The sequence below is a fragment of the Vulpes lagopus genome, chromosome 2, assembly GCF_018345385.1.
Source record: "Vulpes lagopus strain Blue_001 chromosome 2, ASM1834538v1, whole genome shotgun sequence".
Taxonomy (NCBI): domain Eukaryota; kingdom Metazoa; phylum Chordata; class Mammalia; order Carnivora; family Canidae; genus Vulpes; species Vulpes lagopus.
Window position 1 is genome coordinate 33,344,404 of NC_054825.1, and position 16,479 is coordinate 33,360,882.

Here is a 16,479-nt window from a genome sequence, read left to right on the forward strand (position 1 = left end):
TGTAGCTCTGTCTGCACTCTGTAAGTAAGAACACCATGAATGATTAGCAATATCTTTCTGGAGTAAGGGAGGTCATAGTGGATGCATCATTTGGAATATATTTGTTATCTTTGATGAGATAATGTCCTCTGAAAGTCTGTATATATGTGATTCATTTCTCTTTCAAGTGTTCATCTGAAGAATCATCTAGAATAATTGATAGACTATACACAGGTAAGAACCTAATTTAAACTGCACAAAGCTGTTGCAGTTCATTGGAAAACTGAGGGGTTTGGGAGAAAGGGAAGCATGATCTTCCTCCTTGAGAAAGAAGGAAGCTTCTGGGAGGACTTCAGTTTGGAGAAAATCTCTTCATCTGGGCACCTCAGTCTCAAGCAAACTCCAGACCTGTCTTGATCCTGTAAGTAATGGGGCTGAAGGCCACCAACATAATCTAATTATGACCCTTCCCACCCCAAAAGGGTACTCTTATACAGGGAGGTTTGAACGTTCTTAGGAGCAGATTTCTTTTTTTAAAATTTTAAAAAGGATTTTATTTATTTATTTGAGAGAGAGAGAGAAAGAGTGAGAGAGAGCATAAGCAGGAAGAGGGAGAGGGAGAAGCAGACTCTCTTCTGAGCAGGGAACCCAAAGCGGGGCTTGATTGATCCCAGGACCCTGGGATCATGACCTGAACTGAAGGCAGATGCTTAACCAACTATACCATCCAGGTCCCCCTTAAGAGCAGATTTAAAGGTATTAGAAGCTAAAGCTGATGGAAGCATTTCAGAGGAAGCTCCATATTCTAACTTGTTTAAAAACTATAAACTTGTGGAAATGAGAACAAAATTTAAGAGGTCACCTAAGTAAAAGTTTTCATGGAAAAAAAGTGGTTCCCAAGCTCAAATTAAATGCACAAAACACTGGAAAGAGGCTTCCTCACTGCTAGACTTCTCAGAGCCTCATATGTGTATTATTATGAATCTCTAAGAGGGCGATATGGCTCACAGATTTATTGAACCAAAAATCATTTTTGTCACAAGGTGTACATTAACATTTTTTAGGAGTCACATTTGTGCAACAGCTTGCAGAGTCATTGATCTAAAATAACATCTTTATTTTATTGTTAAGAAAAAAGGAAGGCTCAGTGAGGGTGAGTAGCTCACCCAGCTAGTTTGTGGCAGAACCTGGATTAAAACTCATGATTCCTAGTCCAATACTTTTATTTTGAAGAAAAATAATCCATCTTTTATTGCATATTTACTTTGCTAAATTCTATGCTAAGTTTCTTGAATATGTGATCACATTATCTTATGATTACATCATCTTACGACAATCCTGTGAGTTAGGTACTATTATTCTCATTTACAAGTCAGGAAATTGAGGTTTAGGAGAGTCCTCAGTCACTTAGTAAATGATACAGTTGGGAATTAAAGGACTCTAAGCCTGCCCACGCATCCCCTATATCAGTTGTCTTTCTCTGTTGTCCTTGGTCCAACTTGCTTGACTTTCTATTCAAAATATGATTAGGCTTTTCATACCTGTAATGTTGTCATAATTTCGGAAGGTCTTTTCTACGTGGTCCCATTCAAGGAAAATGCACTTTCCAGTAAAAGGCTGAGCAATGACTACATACTCATCATTCATATAAGAAAAAGTATCTATGGACAGTGATTGATAAGGCAGGTCTTGAGACTTTGCAAATTCTGCAAAAATAGGAAATGATGATGAATAACCATGTGCTAATGCGTCACTCCTTGGCTAGATCTCAAATATTCTTAAGAGATACATTTATTTAAGAGTAATAGTAAAATGATCATTTTACTTTGCTTTTAAACACACGAAGTTTTAATGCTTTATCAAATTTTAAAAAGTAAAATTGGTTGGTTGGCTTTTAAAGATATAAAAAATATCAATTCCTGCACACACAAAAATGTAGCCCTATTTTTAGCTTTATGAGGTGGAATGATTTGGAATAATTACCTGTAATAATGCAATCAAAATCCTTGGGAGAGAGACTATTGATTTTGCGTTTTTTGTATTCTGGGGGGCCTTCACAGTAGATGTCTTCAACAGTTGCATTGGTGTGGCCCAGCCATTCTACCAGCCACTTCAGTTTACAATCACAATTAAATGAATTTCCTCTCAGGTCCCTGAAAGACAAACTTCAGTTGCTTTTGCTGTAGGATTATTCTACCTAAACAGGTATGACTTACTACTTCAGCAATTAACACATGGAGAATGCCTTTACCCAGTTTTACATCATGCCCCATAATCTACCTTGAACTTGACTGACAATTCATTTTAGAGAGTTCCCACAGTTCATCCTTGAATGCCACCCAGTCAATAGAACTTCATAACTTATTCCCTCTTGGATCAAAGGTAGCTCTGTCTAGAGCTGTGCTGTCCGTAGAACTACAGTGTGAACTATATATGTAATTTAAATTTTTCTGTATTTCTGAAAAAACAAGAAGTAACAAGAAGTAGGTGAAACTATTTTTAAAGATGTATTTTATTTAAAATAACTTATTTTATTAATTTTAAAATAATATAATTTATTTAATATTTCACACAAAATATTATCATTTAGATGTGTAGCCAATACAAACATTATTAATGAGATATTTTACAGTTTTAAAAAATATCTCAATTTGGATGCTAAGTTTTCATCAGAAGTATGTAATCTATATTTAGATTTCATAAAATTTATAGTTGGAAAAAATAATTTCACACATCCAAGTTGTTCCAAACATAATTCTTTCAATAATTGAACTGAGAATCTGTTTTTCAATTTAAATTTAGTTTTTTACTTAATTTTTTCAGAATTAAGTGAAATTTTTTTTTTTTTTTTTTAAAGAATTAAGTGAAATCTAAAGCTTTGCTCCTTAGATGCACCTGGAACGCTGCTTGGTAACCACATGTGTGGCTACCATGTTGGCCAGTGCAGGTCTAGAGGGTAGAATATAGTCCTTATTGTATCATATTCAATTAAATCAAGGGAGCTATTTGTTTTTGTTCTTCCTCACAGATGTAATTCATCCTGATGCTATTCCATGGTCTACAAATTCAATTTTAATAGGAAATGGCTTTGACACAGCAGAGTTAACTCAGATGTACAGCAGCTCATGTCTGTGATAAACTATACAGCATGGATAATTTCAGTTTCCACATATGATCCCAACTCACCAAGCTTTCTGTTTATTTGCATTGCTTCTGTTCAGAAATTCCAGCTCCTTCCTAGACCCTTCTCAGTCACGCAGAATTCCTACGATAGATACTGCCTCATCTTCACACAGCACGTGAATAATTTTTAAATGTTGAAGCATTTAAAAAAGTTTTTTTTGGGATACATTCAAGAAAACCAAGAAATTTGCTAAAAGACAAGTTGGCAAGGATCCTTGTACTTCTTAGAATTAAGAATTATCTTAATTTGGGTATATCAGAGTAGGCCCAAGAGGCCAAACCCATTATGGGATTTCCATAGAGACTGAGTCAATTTCAAGTGTGTTTTTGTTGTTGTTGTTGTTGTTGGTTTTTTTTGCTTTTTTTTTTTCTTTCAAGGATGGGCCAGAGGATGACGCCCAAATAAGCTGCATCCTCAAGTCTGCCATGGCGTATCATCTAACTTCCAAGACATTCCCAAGACTGACTTCATCTCCCAAGAATATTCTGACCCTAAATAATGAGTGTGAACTTCTCTGGGTGATTGTAAACCAGAACGGATAACTGTGGTCTGTCCGAGACCCTCTTGGATGTGTCTTGCTTCTGGCACTCTCTTGGAAATAAATCATCATTCAGGAATTGGGGCACTAGGCATTGAGGCGGGGCTGGGGAAATACCAGAAGGAACAAAGAAAGTTTTTCATTAGCTTACTGATTTGAAGTTAAATACTAGGTTTAGGAGAAAATACTTGACTCAGATCTCAGATTGGAGAAAAGTTGTTTTGAGTATATATTCTGTAGCAAAATACCTTAATTGATAAGAAACCTTTTTTTTCATATATCCTTTCATTTGTCCTTGTATCTACCTTATGACCATTTAAATACCCTTCTAATGTCTGGAAGGAACTTAATGAAGCTAAATTGCTTTTGAGAGAGTTAGGCATATATTACTTGTTTTGCTTACAACAAAATATACAAATTCCTTACAAAGATCTTTCACTCTGAGGCTTAAAAGTCAAAGTTTGAAAGCTCTTTTGTTTGAAAAAGGGTCAAAAATAATTAAGTTCATTCCTTTTCCTGGGGCTTAAGCCAAATTCCTGGGGATTAAGCCTAGAGTTGTTGTTCAGTCTAAGGAGAGAAAAGGCAAACTTGCCTCCCTTCCCCCACTTCCTGCTCCATTTCTCTGTTGACTGACCAACCCATGGGTGTAACCTTTCTTCTACACTCGGTCAGTTTCCCAGACTCCTTTATGTTTTTCCTTTTGTAGCCCCATTTCCTGGACCTCATGAGAAAAAAGGCATCTTGAAATTTTACTCTGGGCCTCCTCTTCCCACCCCCTCAAAGTCGCTTATCAGCACCTCCTCCCATAGGGCACACACTTTGCCCCAAGGAATGCCTGGGCACTTTATGTTCAGAATTTCCAGTGGGAAATACCATAGAAGACTCAAACATTAGTTCAAGTAAATTTAAAATTTAAGCCAATTTAAAATTTAAATTGTAAGGCCCTAATTAAAATTTAAAGCCAATTACAAATTCTAAACATCAATACTAGGCTTCTTTGTTAACTACTACAAATTAATTAATCAATGATTTCTTAGTTCCTCTTACACATTTGTTAAAGAATCCAGGCCTTTGAAAATATCTTTTGGGAGTGTCTGGAGATTGTTGTTTGCAAGGCTCCTGGAAAAAGAAAAAAAAAAAAAAAGACTGATGTAAACTATAATGATAAACTAAATAAAATGCATTTTATGATAAAACTTAATTATGAATTCCTTTTATTCTTTCCTGACTTCACTAAATTACTTGCAGTACCTTTTTTATTTCTTCTTCTAAAATACTACTAACATTCCCACTATCATATTTTCAATTCTTGGTTTCTTTGCTTTAATGCTCACTCAGTCTTTATGGCACTTTATATATCATGGCAAAAAAGAAACTGACAACCCCCAACTCACCAGCAACAAAATGAATGACATTGGGCATTGATCTTTCTATGTAGAATGGAATATGAGATTCATACTCTTAGACATTCAGTCTAGGGGATGTGTCCCAAATGATGACTAACTAAATGGGTGACAGTGCCCATTTCCCTTCACACTCAGGCTGCCCCTGCTCCTCCCTCTCTTCTCATTTGCTTCAGACCATGGCCAAACCCCAACTGACAGTGCCAATAGCTCTAGAGTTTGGGGATCTACCTAACACACATCGTTTCTTCTTTCCAAAGTATATACTCCTTTTTTATATTTTTCTTTTAGTTCCATTCATCTGACCTCAGAAAACAACTTTCTCACAAATATCCATCCATATGTCCATCCATCCATCCATCCATCCATCCATCCATCCTTTTTAATCATCTCCTTTCCTTTTCTTCCAATTGTCTTATTGTCACAGGAATTGTTTTCTCTTTCTCCTTCTATGTGTTCTTTCATGAATCACTATAATTTTTCTAATCAAAGCTAATGAGTAAGGAGTGATGGTATCAAGAAAAGAGAAATGTGTCCATATTGCAGAAGTGTAGACATAACAAGGAGTGGCCCCTGCATGATAAGAAGGGATGTAGGTGCTGATAATTTTCTCTTAACCAGACTTGTGTGTGTATATACCTGTTATATACTTTTCTTATGAATGTTTTCCTTCCACAAAAAAATTAAAAACTAAACTGAAGCAAAGAGCTTATGTTGTTGGCCTTCAAAGTCCTTGAAAATTCTCTCAAATTCCATTTAAAAGACTCTTAAAACTCTTCTGTCTTTTACCTGCTCTAATTAATATGAGATTTCTCAAGTGCAAACATTCAAGACTTTTAAAACCTATTTTTAAGTTAATTATGTTGTTTTCCTGAGTTTTAGAAATTGTGAGTAGGTTGGAAAACTCTTTTCAATGGACCTTGGAACATAAGAATGGGAACTGAATCTGAATGTTCCAGTCTCAATGATGGTTCATTATGTAAAGAAGGGCAGTTTTGGAGCTATTCAGAGCTTGGTTTGAATCCTGCCTGACTCCACTATTTCCTGGCAGTGTGACTTTAACTATGAATCTTCTTTAGGACTTAGCTTTTTCGATTTTAGGGGAAGGTAATAATACCTCGTGTCACAAGATAGAGAAAGTAAATGAGATAACTCCTGATGGTACCTGGCATCTGGTCTACTTTTTAACAAAGAGCAGCAGGGAAGAGGGTGAGAGGAAAAGCAGGAGAAGGGCTTGCCAAATAAACAACATTTAGAAAATTGGTCATATGAAAGAACCACTATGACTGTAGTGGTATTAGGATTAATAAAATGTTGCTAAAGAAGACTTTTCAAAAGAATGTCTCTATAATTCACCTTTCTGCCTAGTTGAATGAAGAGACTTTCTGGTGTCTTGGACTAGTCCTGAGTCACTCCCAAGTTGTGTGTCTTAAAGTTCTCGTGTGAACTTCTAAGTGGATGAAACAAAATGCAACTGGTTGCAGGGTGCAAATTTAGAGGAGGCTGGGTCATAGGACAGTGGGCGTGAAGTGAAGAAACAGTTAAGTCCTGAATTACTACTGCCATCAGGGTTGCCCAGGGAGAGGCACCATGTTTGCGTTGCTGCCCAAAGCAGTTCTTTTAAACAATGAGCAAATCTGGGAGTTCCACTTGCTGCCCAAAGGTTAGAAGCTCTAGGCCTCACATACCCAAGGTGAAGGCTGTTGGGGCCAGGCAGGAAGAGAAACTCCTCAAGATGGCGGATACCCCAAAATGGCTGAGGTTCCTGTCACCACCTCCACCTGGGACGTCAATGGACCAATGACCTGCTGACAGCTTGACGCAGACCCTTAGACCTCTCCTTTGGACTTCCCCAACCGGACCCAATGCCCTTCAAACCCCAGAGGAGGAAGTCACCTTTGACTGACCGAATTGCAATCCTTCCTTTGCATAGTGAGGGTCACTCTGACGGGTTGGATTGCAATCCTTCCTTTGCATATGAGCCAACCAATAGGAAACCGTTCTGCCTTACAACGTTATGTAAACCCCCTGCCACCTTGTCTTGGCGCGACTTCCCCGACTCACTCTTTCCCTCCGTGAGTCGTGGAACCTCGCCCGAGGGTGCCTGCAATAAAATCTGTTCTTGGACCCTCGCTTGCCTTGGCGGTCTCATTTCCATTTAGTTACTAAAAAACCTAACAAAGGCCAACTACAGAAGCAGCTGTTAAGACATAGACTTAGGGCTACAATGCTTCTGGGGTAAAGAGAGATCATTTTTCCATGACAAGATGGGGGTCTTTTAATTCAACAGCCTTGGGGGATGGGGCTGATGAGGGCAGGCTGGCATTCTTGGGCTGTAAAATGAGGCTTTATGCCTTTTGAGGACTTCTTGTCACAGGCAGGCTCTCACTCTGGGGATCAGTGGGTGGGGGAGGCAGGGAGGCAGGAGAGGTGCCAGAGACAGAAATGGTGGATGGATTTATTGCACTTAATGTGACTCTCTTCCTGTTCCACTGCCAAAATTCAGTGAAATACTGACTCACAGTGGATTGTTTCTGAAAAAGATAGGACGGAGCTTCATCCCTAGGTTTGCTGAGGAGTAGGCATAAGAAGTCTGCCTGGCCACATAAAAGAGGCAGAAACAAGAGGAAGTAAGACCCAGAAAGGACACGAAGGCTTCTGGATGGATGCCTGAGGTCCAAGAAGGATTTATTTTTTTTTAAGATTTTTATTTATTTATGAGAAACATGAGAGAGAGAGAGAGAGAGAGAGCACGACAGAGACATAGGCAGAAGGAGAAGCAGGCTCCATGCAAGGAGACTGACGTGGGACTTGATCCTGGTACTCCAGGATCACACCCTGGACCAAAGGCAAGTGCTCAACCACTGATCCACTCAGGCTTCCCCCAAGAAGGATTTAGATAGTTTACCTAAAGTCTTTGGGAGGCCTCAGTGACTGGGTTTACATTTGCATAAAAAGAAAGGAGGCAGAAGGGACTGGAGCAGAGAATGTCCTAGGAAAGCAATTCTGAGAAATCCCAGGAATTATTCTGCAAAACAAATGCAACAGCCCTAATATAAAGTAGCTTTCCAGTGCGGACTGATGGGTAAATGGTGAAGGATGCATAGGGCATATAGGAGACCAGCAGAATATGCAAAGTTAAGAAGAGAGATACGAAAAGCCTCCACACATTAATTAGCTGGCCAATTAAGAGTATTTACCAATTTACCAAGTGAAGAGGAGTTGAATTATTTTGAGCACAATTGGGGAAAGATATTCATTCTAGCATTATGTCTAATAGAAAAGAATTGGAAACAACCTACATGTCCATTAATAAGAGATTGTGTAAATAAGTGATGGTTTATACTTAGCATGGAATATATTGCAGGATATTTTATTTTATTTTATTTTATTTTATTTTATTTTATTTTTTTGCAGGAAATTTTAAAACATGAGGTAGAGCTCAATGATTTAACACAAAATGATGCTTAAGGGGAAAAAAAGGAAATTGGAGAATAGTAAGTAGAGAGTAATTCCACTTGGGGAGGGAGGACACATATCTAACAATGCATAAAGAAAGGTCTAGAAGGAGACATAATCTTTTACATTTGGAATCTTTTACTTTTGCTATATAGACGTCTAGATTGTGAGATTTTTTTTATCATCAAGCACGTATTGTTATTCTAAATTCAGAAGAAACAAAGAATAAAGTTGAGGTTTTAAAAACACCCCATTGGGCAGCCCTGGTGGCTCAGGGGTTTAGCGCCTGCCTTCAGCCCAGGGCCTGATCCTGGAGATCCCGGATGGAGTCCCACGTCAGGCTCTCTGCATGGAGCCTGCTTCTCCCTCTGCCTCTCTCTCTCTCTCTCTATCTCTCTGTTTCTCATGAATAAATAAATAAAATCTTTTAAAAAAATAAAAATAAATAAAAACACCCCATTGCTTAGTATGTGTGTATGGAATGGTTCTGTCCAGTGAGGATTTAGTGATTCTAAAACAGCCATTTTATTTCATTCATAAAGCCCCAAAGTTACTGACCTGGAGTGTGAATAAATGTCAGGGTCAGTATGTGGGTGCCTGAATGGTCAGATGATATCAACTCTTTCATGAGATGGGTTTCAGGATGGAGCTCCCATTTTTCTCACAAGATTCCCACAGGGTTTCAGGCCCTCATCCTCTGGAGAATTTTAGGACTGCAGTTAGTCTAGATTGGGAGCCATCCCTCTGATTTTTTGTACCAGCTGAAACTCAGCTTTGAGGAGCACCTGGAGCTTCAAAAACCATCTCAGGCATCTGGGGGCCTAAGGGAAATTCTCTGCGGGGGGTGGGGTGGGATAGGGTCTCCTGAGGACTCTGCACCAGGGTGGCCAGGAAGAAAAAGTAGCAACTTCCCAATGCTCCCTGAAGCCTGCTCAGCATTTGGTCCTTAGGTGAAAAGGGTGAAGATCTGGTGCCTATTAGGTTATTTAAACAGCTAGAGAGATTGAGTTAGCATTTCATGGGTTAGAGGTAGAGTTTTTAGGCTTGATGTTAGGATCATTTGATTCTTCAGATTCCATCCCTGCATTGAGTCTTGCTACTGGAGAACAAAATGGAAAAATCAAATGCATTAAATTTTCTCAGTTTCTCCTTTCCCTCCATCATCCCCCCAGCTTCACAGAGTAACAGCTTCATATTATTATTCCCTTTTCCCTAATAGAGGCTCTAGTTGAAATATGTTCTGTGTCTTTTGTAAAACTGGCTGTCATTCTCATCCCTGGCATCACTGAGTGAAGCCCTCTCAAGCAGACAGGGCTTCAGTTTGAGTGTCCTCATTTTCAGGAGTATGCCTTTCACCTACTTGATTTAACCTCTTTTGGTTTCCGCTTCTCCATCTGCAAAATGGAGTAAAGAATACCAATTTCATTTATTGTGAAAAAAGTTTTTTTTAAAGATTTTATTTATTTATTCATGAAAGAGAGAGGGGTGGGGGCAGAGACACAGGCAGAGGGAGAAGCAGGCTCCAGGCAGGGAGCTCGATGTGGGACTCGATCTTGGGACTCCGGGATCACACCCTGAGCCAAAGGCAGATGCTCAACTGCTGAGCCACCCAGGCATCCCCATTTGTTGTGAAAATTAACACACACAACAAATTTTTTTTATACACATGCTTTTGAAGTGGATTCCAGATAAAACTTCTGCATCTCTAGGTGAATATTTAAACCTTATGTCAGATAATTAAGGCCACAAAACTAATTTGTTTGTTGTTGTCAAAACCAGTGATATTTAATACCTAAGAACTTTTGAATGCTCAGCTCAGGAGGATGAAATCATCTATTTTCTTTGCCTCTCTGAATAGACAAGACTCTGTGCCTTGGTATTTTTAAGTGTTTCATCTTTAATGATATACATAAAACATATACATATATTTTTAATGTGATATATATGTCACTGGCATATATATTTTTTCTTATATATATATATACATGCATACATATATATGTAATATTATTTCTTCAAGAAAATTTGGTAAGTGTAAAAGTTATTTTTTTAAAGGATAAAATAATCATCTGGCAGAGGTAATCACCCTTAAGATTTTTGTCATATTTTCTTTCAATCATTAATACAGATTTCATCTCATGGGGGATATTTATTTCGAAAGCAAGTGATTGCAGAGAGACGTGCTACTGGTCCTCAAGGTCTAGAGACTTTCTTCTCTCCCCTTCTGGTCCAGAGTAAGATGGCATGAAAGAGTGTGAGCATGAATTGGGGGGGGGGTGTCCTCCTTCCTCTTTGAAAGTCTGTTAGGTGAGCAAGGGCCAAATCGGTGCTGGATTTTAAAACTAAATACAAGTATCATTAGGAATAAGAGAAAAACAAATTAGAAGGCTGATGGAAAGAGAGGCAAGGAGACAGAGGTGGCCACCAGAGTTGTCAGGAAAAGATGTTCAGTGTGGTATGACTGAAGGAAATCCTGGTGACTGTCCATGCTGACCCTCTGCCTGTCTGCCCTCTTCATGGCTCCTTGGATTGGGCAGGGGAGTGGGGTGGAAATGACGTAGTCCAGGAATGGCATATCTGGGTTTGAGTCCTGGCTGTCTTCTTTTGTATAAAGTAAATGGTCACTTGGTCAGAATTATTTGCAAGTTCTATTCTAGTTCTGAAATTACATCTTTATGCTTTTCACCATGAAAGTCTATGGCTTCATCTTTAAAAATCATGAAATGATATGAGGAGAGGCAACACTTTAAGCCACGTAGTTTTGAGTCAGTGAGTTTTTATACAGAATAGGATGGCACTGGAATGTCTGAGTAGGGCAGGGCAGGGTGGGGGAGGGTGGGAGGGGCACAGATAGAACTGATCAGGAGGTTAGTGAAGACAAGGGGATGAAAGGTTCGAGGACATATTTCATCGATGTTAATTTTTTTCTAGGTTGATTCTGCTGTGAGTACTGGAAGGATGCTCTTCTTACCACTGTATTCTTAGTGATTGGCACAAAGTAAGCCCTCAGTAGATACTTTGAAAGTAATGAATGAATGGGGCAGGCTGGAGTGGAGGAGAGGAAGGACAGCAATCTAGACAAAGAAAAGAGTAGAGGATGCTTCTCTTAGACCCCTTGTACCAAGACACTGAGTTGGGAAGAAAGTGCAAACCCTGGGAACTGCCCTTGCCACCCACCCCCACATCACATGGACCTGCTGCTCACAATGTGCCCTCCTCCTCCTTTTCACCTCCGTGTGGCAATCATTCCAAAGCAGTGTGGAGGCTCTCTAAAGTGTGCCTTCAACTAAGCACCATTTCCTGGTGATTCAAAGCCAGCCTAAGAAACATTCCTTAAGATACCAGAAACTGCCCAACCGAACATCTAGTTGCCTTGAAACTAGATGAGAAGTTTCAAGCATTCCTATTGGCAGGCAGTCTTTCCTTCCCAACAGAGGGGATGACCATTCCCTCCACTTTGGTGTCATCCTGGTTTACCTGAGAAAACCTCTGATTATGACTATGGAATCTACTGGAAAGTCTTCTCTTTAAGGCAGACCAGACTGGCTCAGATAGCACGTTTGTTTCAGTGCCACTGGGCTCCACTGCTAAGAAAGCAGCGCCCACAGCCATCTGGGGTGCTCCCAGCCTCCCTGCAGTGCAGATTCTCAGCTTGAGTCGGTGTCTCACTGATTTTGCGGTGTTTCAAGTGCAGTTATTTTAATTTCATACAAAATGCTTAAAGTGGATAAAAACTGCAGCATTTGGAATCCTGATCCAGGACCAACAGAGGTTAGGCAGCAAGTGTTAGTTTATTCCTACATAATGCTATTTACTGCATACCAGGTTCTGTTCTAAGCATCTTGCATTGATTAACTCATTTGATCTTAGGACAACCTTAGGAGCCAGGTACTCCTACATACCTTATTATCTCCTGTCCCTGTTTTTACAGATTATTATCACTCCCATTTTACACTTGAGAAATCTGAGGCACAGTGAAGCTAAGTGACCTGATATCCCACAGATGTTCAGGCTTTGAACCTGGACAGTGCAGTGGCAGAGGTCACTGTCAGCCACTACACTGCACTGCCTCTTTATATACATGTCATTGTGAAGGCTGAAATGAAGACATCCTACCTGACTGACTGGGGATACACAGGCATCCTGAGTTTGGGGACTACTGTATATATCTCTTGCACCCCCCACCCCCCAGTGCTGAGGAATCAGCAGGTGCTCCACAACACATATAGATTGATGACAATTTTCCCCAAATATTTTTATACATGCATGCCAACAGTCCTGCTTCTATTGGGCCTTAGTCACAGTGATACATATGTGATACCAAAGGAAATCACTACTAAAAAATCTGGAGTTAACAGAAACCAATACATCATGTTTAGAGATTTTGGTCATCATTGGCCATAAGCTATTTTTTTTTTTTCGGCCATAAGCTATTTTTAATGCATTTTCACTCTGATTTCATCAGAAAAATTCAAACCTTGTTGAAAAATATGAACTATTCAAACATTAAAGTTAAACACGTATAACATTGGGACAGTAACTCAGAATAAAGTAATAAGATAGAGGGTCCCAGGATTTGACTGGCATTGTAAGGACTGAAATGTAAGGAATTTTCCCTTTTCTGAAAGCTAGCTTGAGAGGGAAGAGGTATATATAGTAACTTTCAAGTTGTCTATAAATCTCTTTTTAGAAGTTAAGTCTCCTGAGATAGATGCATTTGAAAGTGAGATAAGTTTGTTGCTTCCTTAGGAACTAATGGAATTTGTAAAAATGCTCAGGTAGGTGCAATGTTAGGCCAGAGTGGGAACCAGTTGGATCTAAAAGTATATGTCTGAATACAACTATTTGCATTTGGAGTCTAAAAGCAAAGTTAGGGCCCCTGTCTTCAGGATCTTCTTCTCTAGTCATATTTGCTCCTGAGACCATGTCTTGTGGAAGGATCCAGGCAGCTCAGTCAAAGCTTTCTGGTCCTGCTATGACTGACACAATGGAGAGGGCATGAGACATCCCATTAATGAACCCAAGAAACTTCTGCCTTTACTACTACTAGATGGGGAGCAGCTTAAATGCAGGGTACACCTCCATGTTCTCATCTGTCAACCAGGGGTAGTGTGCTAAGCACTATTTTGTAAGGTCACCAGGAAACTATCATGAGGTCAAGAATCTGAAAGAGCTTTGTAAACTTTTCCTCCAGTGTTTCCCTTTGATTGGGTAGAGTTGGTCTGAGGTGGAAGAAAGTGCATTTAAAGCCTAAAATCCTAGAAAGGAAACTAATGGCTCAAACAAATGTCAGATTTATTTATAGGTGGTAAATAATGGAAAATTAATTTGATGTAGTGAGCAGTCAGAGGGACATTTGAGTTTCAAATCCTCCCTACCCATCTCTCCTTGAAAGGAAGAAAGGAAAGGAAAAAAAAAAAAAAGAAGGAAGGGAGGGAAGGAGGGAGGGAGGAAGGAGGAAATACATCTTGAATAGCATAATTAGAAAGGAGAACATAACTTGGGGACAAAGGCACTCAGTGAGAAAATATTTGTTTGTCTAATTCCTCTTGTCAGACTGAGCTCCTCCAGGTTGGAACTGGATCTTATTCATCTTTGTGTGGCACTTCCTAGAGACTATTTAGGATGAACCATATGGCGTTGCATTTTTGTAGATCAAAAACAGTCTAATACTGGCAATGCCATATGAGTCAACCTAACTGTTAGATAAAGATGCAAGAGACCCAAGGGTCATATTCACTCAATTAACTTTAACCTGTTCCCTCCTAACACTTTCTTCCCACCTCTAGCATCTGGTCAGAGGGTTAGACTTCCCTTTCACTGTCTGACCTTTTAGATTCATGCTTCTCTCTTTGAAGACTGACTTTGGTGTTCCCTTGAGCTTGAAAATGTCTGGATACTAAGCACATGCTATACTAGTGTCTCCTTGTGATAAAAGGCCTCATTATGACACAAATTTCAATTCCCATTTCATTTGATGGACCTAATAGGCTCCAGTTAAACAAAATAGATATTTTTCATTAGTGTGTTACATAAATTTTTTTCATTCTCCCTTGCTCCCCATTGCTCCTCTCTTTCCTTCTGTTTTCTCTTCCCCTTCTTTCCTTCCTTTCTCCCTCTCTCCTTTAACTCTTTTGTCTATCCTTTTTTCCTCTCTTCCATCCTTTCTTCCTTCCTTCCTCTTTTTCTTCTGTGTCAGGTAATCCTTTACACTGGAGAGAAGATACACCTGAATGGACCAATGGGAACAGCAAGGCTTATATCCCGAGTTCCCAGAGAGGGCACCTGGATTTTACATCTTTCCTTTAGCACTTTATGATGCTGAGCATCACACAGAAGCTATGTTGAATGGGATTTATGTGAATTAAGCATCTCTCAAGTTGAGGTGATGACTCCCATTTCCCCTTTCATATATTTGTTTCTGTTTTTTTTTTTTAAATTATTTTCTAAACAATGGGGTTTATCAGTGTTTGGCTCTCTGACAAAATGGCATAATGTTTATACCATACACAGCTATTTTTGCATTGTGTTACATCATTGACATGTAGCATAGCATAGCAAATATTTTTTATTATAATGACTTTTTATAGAAGACTTGAAGAACCTAATGATTTGAGCATAATACATCTGCCCATCAGTGCCCCATTACTGCAAATCCAAACAGCAGTTGAGACAAGTTCGGTGAGAGGAAGTGTAATGGCTATGTGGACATACTAGAATGTAGATTCAAAAGGCAAGTATTTTTGTCTGCCTTGTTCCCTGCTGCATTCTGAGGCTTAGAACAATTGTCAGTGAGGTATTATGAGGGACATGTAAAAGTTAACAGAATGACATCGGGATCTCCTGCATCTATGTCTTAATATTAATGAGACACATATTAGGCACTTGAAAAATACTCTTGAATGAATGAGTAGCCCTTGCAGTTCAACTGTTGAATTGATGTTATAATCCCATAACTATTCAGCTCACTCGTCATATATCTCCTCCAGGTCTCTGTTTTCTCATTTCTAAAATGGGGATTATTGTGTCTATCTGGCAGGATTGTTGAGAGGATTAAATGAAAATCCAAGTAAAGCAAATTGACTGACCTAATAGTAGGCACTTAATAAATCTTAGTGCCTTTTCTTCCCATGCCCTCTAGCTTCCTTCAAAGTGTGTGTGTGTGTGTGTGTGTGTGTGTGTGTGTGTGTGTGTGTGTGTGTGTGTGTAGGAGGTGAGAGAGGCTAGGAGAAATAAGTTATTTGGTTCATGTTTTTCAGGGCTTCCCAGCCTCAGCACTATGCCATTTCAGGGTGCAGATTCCATTTTTGTGGGGGCTGTCTTGTATATTGCAGGGTTTTTAGGAGAGCATCGCTGTCCTCTACCCACCAGATATCAGTTACAGCACTGAGTTCTGACAACTAAACTTGTCTCTAGATATTGATGAATGTTCCCTAAGAGGCACAATTGTCTCCTGTTAAGAACAACTATTGTAGCTCTAGTCGTTCATTGAATAATTAAATATTTAATTTATAAACAAATTGTTCAGATATTGTGTAAACATAGCTGGTGTTTATAGTATATGTCTAAATGTATATAAAGTCAGGGCTTACACAGAAAAAGAAAAACAGCACATATCAAATTAAGGTATATAGTCAACCCATAATTACCCATGAAGGGAGTAATGATGTAGATGATAAAAAAGTTATTTCAGTCACACAACTTTCCTGCATTAGGTTGTTTTCCTAATTATGGTTGGATTTGGCTAATCATATCAATAGTAATCAATTTCCTGAACCCACACTGGCTGATGACTGGGAGATATATGGCACGTGTGCATGGGGATAAATCATTCTTAAATTTTCATGGGCTACCTATGAAGTGGGCATTTGAACCACAGATTATCAAACTGCATTGTCCCTTAGTACACTTAAAAA

The 16,479-nt window shown here is 39.1% G+C and overlaps 1 protein-coding gene across 2 annotated transcripts in view; it reads right to left on the minus strand.

The window, feature by feature from the left end:
* LGI1 (leucine rich glioma inactivated 1) overlaps nt 1-16,479 on the minus strand; it is a 41,073-nt gene that overhangs the window by 3,847 nt on the left and 20,747 nt on the right. For both annotated transcript variants that reach the window (XM_041746433.1, XM_041746432.1), the window contains exons 5-7: nt 4,749-4,820; nt 1,963-2,132; nt 1,521-1,685 (exon numbers count right to left, since the gene is read on the minus strand). In XM_041746433.1, coding sequence (XP_041602367.1) covers nt 1,521-1,685; nt 1,963-2,132; nt 4,749-4,820 — 407 coding nt within the window. The remainder of the gene's footprint in view (nt 1-1,520; nt 1,686-1,962; nt 2,133-4,748; nt 4,821-16,479) is intronic.